The sequence below is a fragment of the Cataglyphis hispanica genome, chromosome 7 (genome assembly GCF_021464435.1).
Source record: "Cataglyphis hispanica isolate Lineage 1 chromosome 7, ULB_Chis1_1.0, whole genome shotgun sequence".
Taxonomy (NCBI): Eukaryota; Metazoa; Arthropoda; class Insecta; order Hymenoptera; family Formicidae; genus Cataglyphis; species Cataglyphis hispanica.
The window spans coordinates 2653038-2658501 of record NC_065960.1 but is presented as its reverse complement, the minus strand read 5'-3'; the positions used below and the strand labels follow the sequence as shown (position 1 = coordinate 2658501).

The 5464-nt window shown below is 26.6% G+C and overlaps 1 protein-coding gene across 2 annotated transcripts; it reads right to left on the bottom strand.

Annotated features, from left to right (window-relative positions):
- Positions 1-5180, bottom strand: LOC126851212 (phosphorylase b kinase gamma catalytic chain, skeletal muscle/heart isoform). 2 transcript variants are annotated; one of them, XM_050594921.1, is made up of 9 exons: positions 4707-5179; positions 4275-4444; positions 3563-3847; positions 3405-3495; positions 3106-3242; positions 2531-2628; positions 1937-2020; positions 859-1017; positions 241-595 (listed from the first exon to the last, which is right to left on the bottom strand). In XM_050594921.1, the coding sequence occupies exons 1-9, from the start codon at positions 4796-4798 to the stop codon at positions 461-463; spliced, it is 1251 nt and encodes a 416-aa protein (XP_050450878.1). In that variant the 5' UTR covers positions 4799-5179; the 3' UTR covers positions 241-460. The 2 variants fall into 2 exon arrangements, with proteins under 2 accessions (XP_050450879.1, XP_050450878.1); XM_050594922.1 differs by lacking the exon at positions 1937-2020 and having other exon boundaries at positions 1-595; positions 4707-5180.
- Between the last annotated feature and the right edge of the window lie 284 nt (positions 5181-5464).

Here is a 5464-nt window from a genome sequence, read left to right as displayed (position 1 = left end):
TAGCTTATTACATTGTCATATATGGTGATATATATATTATTATATGCGAATTAAGTTTTTAGATATTTAAAAATTTATAAAAATATTAGAAAATATTTTTTGTTTTATACATTTAGATGTAGATAGAAATATATTTCTTGCAATTTAAGTTTGAGTTGTATTAATTGACCATTATATCAACAATATATGTATATATATATATGTATATATATATTTATATAAGAAATATATATATATATATATATATTTCTTATAATAAATATAAATATTTTAACATAAATCTGATCAATTTGAGCACCAACACACACACATACACACACACAGAATTTAACTACTATATCTTATAATCGTTATATCCTTGTTTTTTAACATTACTATACAATTGTTTTTAACATATTTTGTTAGACCATCGAGATTCTGTTTGCAAAAATTTAACTAGAACAAATTAACAAAACAATAGTTATCTACTTAGATTATTAACGTACAGATGTTTCAGTTCTGTCTTTGGTGTATTTTCGAAAAGTGCCGCACGATTTTGACCTTCCCCTTTCTTTACCCAATGGCCATAAACTCGAAATGCACAGCCGTCGATTACCTGAAAATTATTGGTCAAGAATTATGTTTAGCAAATATATACTATTTATACTTAATCAATTTCAATCTCAGCCTTAATTGTATAATATTTAACCTTAATTGTATAATATTTAGCCTTAATTGTATAATATTTAACAATTATAACTCATATTTAATATACTCAATGTCACAAGTATGTTGGACTGTTATTACTAAACATACTTGATTATTTATATTGTTATAACAAATCTTCATTACTTTCTGTCTATATAAAAGAATTTATACCTTTCGCAGAATTTTTATCCTATATGGATCAGTACAAGTTATTTGTGTTGAAAGCGGTTCAGGCGTGATATGAAGTCGTTTAATACGAATAACAGCTCGCACACAAATAATTGCCAATTGGAATCTCTTTCGTGCATTAAACGATTTGGCCTTCAGTTCCTACGCAATAAAAAATAAATATATACAATATAAACTCGCTAGTTTCACAGCAAAAAATAACAAGCTTAAGCTTTTTTTTAATTAATAGTTCTATTTTATATATATATGGCACATTATCACTATTGTTCTCTACATATATAATAAAATGTAAAGCTTTTCTATGAATAAAATCAAATTGAACCTCGATAATTAGATAATAAGAGCCAAAAAATGCTGATATTGATGAGCACATATGCACCTATAGAGTAACATATATTCTCAATTTCATTAATAGATTGTTATATGAAGATGCAACTAACATAATTAAACATGTGTGTATGTATATATATATATATATATATATATATATATATATATATATATATGTATAGCTATATAAATATAATTCTATTATAATGATCTAATATGATAAATTATTATGATAAATATGATAACTAAATGATATATTTAGTTAACTATGTATAGAATGATTGAAAACCACTTCAATAATATGTGCTTGAGAAATGATAGATAATAATAAACTAACTATTTGTAAAAAGATAATTGATATCTGAAATGTTAGATTTTGCAACTATATGGTTTGTTTTTTCCAAAAGGGCATAATTTGTTATTCTTTATCAATATTCAATATTCATTCAAAACGCGCGCATATTATTTTCAATCATCTATATATTATTAATATAACAATTAATGAATGTTGGCTACAACAATATAAGTAACTAATAGATACTAATTGTTATGTAAAAACGAAAATAATCAGTAAATTTTACATTTTGTTATATAAAAACGATAGTAATCAAAAAATTTTATATTTTGTTATATAAAAACGATAGTAATCAGTAAATTCTATATTTCTGGCAATAAAATAAAAAAAAAGTAATTTACCAAAGCTAACAAAATAAAAAGAAAAGTAAATTACCAAAGCTAACTGAGATATCCTACTCAGACGTCGCGAGTTAGATGACAGAGAACGTTTTAAAGGAGCGATGTCTTGATCCCACAGCTGTAAGATCAATAACTTATATTTTATAATTATAATTTCATAATCAGAACATATCAAATAACAACTCCACCTATTCAATATTTTGTTAACACAAAATAAAATCATAATTTTTTAACAAAAAATAAGGACAGTTAGATAATTAGATAGCACATAGATAATTAAATAGATAGAAAATAATTTAATATTTGTGCCATTAAATGTAAGATGGAGAGGAAAATATAAAGATTTTCTATGTGCATTTTCTTTCAATCTTGTATATTATAATCTTTAGATATAAGAATAGTTATAATAATGAAATAGATGAAAGCATATTTTAAAATAAAAATAATAAACAAAAAAAGCAATAAATAAAATAATATAATGATAAGATATTGTAACGCCATAGTAGAACATTATGTGTATAAAAAATTTGTTATTTAAATGTATTTTTTATATGTATATTAAATTCTCATCTCAAATTGAAAATTGCATATGTCAATATAACTATTTCGATATACACATAATACTTACAACAGTGTGGAAGAATGAATGTTCTAATGCATCCTTTATAGAAATTCTTTTTTTGGGATCTACAACTAGCAGCTTTCTTATTAAATCTTTTGGAGCCTCTAAAATATGTATACATATATATCAATTAAAACAAAAAACTATATATATATATATTATACACATATATACACACACAATGTCTCGAATTTCGAAGATAATAAGATTGTAACATAAAAGTTTATAAAAATTTAAGTATTAAAAGTGTTATTTTTTATTGCTAAAAAAGATTTTTAGATATAAAGATTTAAAGTTGCTAGATTCTTTTCAATCACTAATATTAGACAAAAGATTGTACTGCCATTTGCACATTATAATTTGGACAAATACCTCTTTAACTAACACTATAATTGGTCTAATTTTATATTTAAAAAAATTACTTAGAATAAAAAAATGGCATACATTTTTGTTACTGTATTCTTCACAAATTCTCCTGCATCAATCTTATTTTCTAATTTCAAGACGCTGTATATTTATAGCCTTTTTGAATTTATTATTTCTTAAGATGTAGTTTACAATTGCTTTGTCTTTTATTTTACCTGTTATATCAGCCCATTCAGGAGATGTAAATGAATATTTTCCCTCCATTATATTTCTAAGCATAACCATTTGCTTTCGATGCCAAAATGGAGGACAGCCAACCAATAGTGTAAACATAATCACACCGCAAGCCCATCTATTTCATCATAAACAAAAATGAACAATGTAATGAAATATATATAGCAGGGAAACTATAATATAATTTAAATTCATTTATATTAAAATTCATATATATTATATCTGTAAATTATAATATAAGTATGTACATATATGTTTTTCTATAATAAATAAATCTTACATGTCAACTTCAAATCCATAACCATCTGCATTCTCAAACATGTTACATTTTAATACTTCTGGTGCTAGATAGCCAGGTGTACCACAAAGATCTGCAAAATACACAAAATTAATAGATAAATTTTCTAAAACCACATGAAAAGAAATGATACAACAAACCTTCTAATTTTTCACCAGGTTTCAACATTCTGGCAAATCCAAAATCTGTTATCTTTACATTCAAATTATCATCGAGCAATATATTTTCAGGCTTCAAATCTCTATGTACTATTCTTTGATTATGCACATGTTGAATTCCTTCAAATACTTGTCTCATGATGTAACGTGTCTTCTTTTCAGAAAGTGTCACAACAGATGTAAGATAATCAAATAGTTCTCCATTTTTGCATAATTCAAAAATTAAAAATATAAATGTACTGGATTCAAAAACATCATGCAATTCAACTAGAAGTAAAAAAAAAAAGGTAATTACACATTGTCTTATTCAGCGTGAAATGTTTTTAATAAAAATAAGATCTTATATAATTTTTCTTGTCATTTATCAAATTAGTAGAATCTCATTAATTTGGCTCTTTCTCAAGATAAAAGCAAGGAATTTTTAAAAAATAAAAATTAATGGATACTTCCTGTTCATAATGCAAGCTGCTCAATTGTTATACACATGCATAAATACAATTATACACATAAAGTTGTCATCTGTAATGCTGTCATCTAATCTATCCATTATGACATAAAAGGAATGCAATATTGGAGAGAGAATGTTTACAAAAATACATGTGGAGACATACTAAAATTAGCATAAAGCCAAATTTAAAGAGATTCTATCAGTTTTCTGTGATCTTTAAAGAAAAACTAAAATAGAGAACTTTACTGATATATGGATGTCCAGCTACTCTATGAAGTATTTGTACTTCTTGTAGCGTAGCATCTTTCATAGTATGTCCATCCTCATGGGTTTCATTGCTGATGTCTATGATTTTAGCTGCATATTCTATACCCGTCTCTTTTTCTATACATCTTCTTACAGTAGAAGATATTCCCCTAAAATATTTGTTCCCACATATTAAGCTTAATTCGTCAAATTCATTAAAATAATGCGATATTTGTGACCTATACCAACATTTATCGAAAGCTGCTTTAATTATGTAATGTCACTGTGAATTTAAGAGATGACTATATAAATTCGTTCGCTAATTAACCATGACCGCTGACATGACATACAGAACTAATAAGAGAACAGTGTTTATTGCCAACACAATCATAGTCAATAAGAATACTTAAGTAATGAAAAGAAATGACGTACCTTCCCAAGATCTCCTTGGGCTCGTACTTAGCGTAGAATCCTTTCGCTGCGTCCTTGTCTGGCAGCACGTCGTCTCCTTCATCCTTCGCCATAATCTCGCACCGTGAATTCTAACGTTAACGTTGCTCGTAAGAAATGTATATACCGTATTTCTTTACGCAGATCTCAATAATACATTTTCGCTAGAAATAACATATTTCTAAGAAAGATCAACACAATACAAGTAGTTTGAACGTATATATGTACTGGTAGAATTCTTGTCACGCGGAATTGTCATTCGCAATCTGCCGAGTGATTGCCGAGCGATTATTGTCTTCGATTATTCTTACATTTCGCAATAGAGCAATATGATTATTATGACGCGATCATTGACTATCGATAACTATCAATAATTTCGGTCAACGCGAGTATAAAAGGAATCCTCGCGAATGCGAAGACGGAGACACAATATATAAATATACATAAATAGAGAGGAAAAGAAATACATAAACACAACGTCACATGATTGGCTATGGAATAGAAAAATTTTTGGAACTTCGATAATTCTCTATTTGATAGCCAATTGCGTAACATTATATCTTCTTGCTTCATGCTCCAATAGTAGTGACATTTCATTGCCTCGAGAGACCAAGTTTTCAGTACGCATGCGTCGATCAAGTTGAAGCAATGATTTCTAACATATTGGGTGCGTTCAAAAATTTTGCGCGTGGGATAAAATAGTAATAGTAGTAGTAGTTTAAATCGATTAATTAGAACAA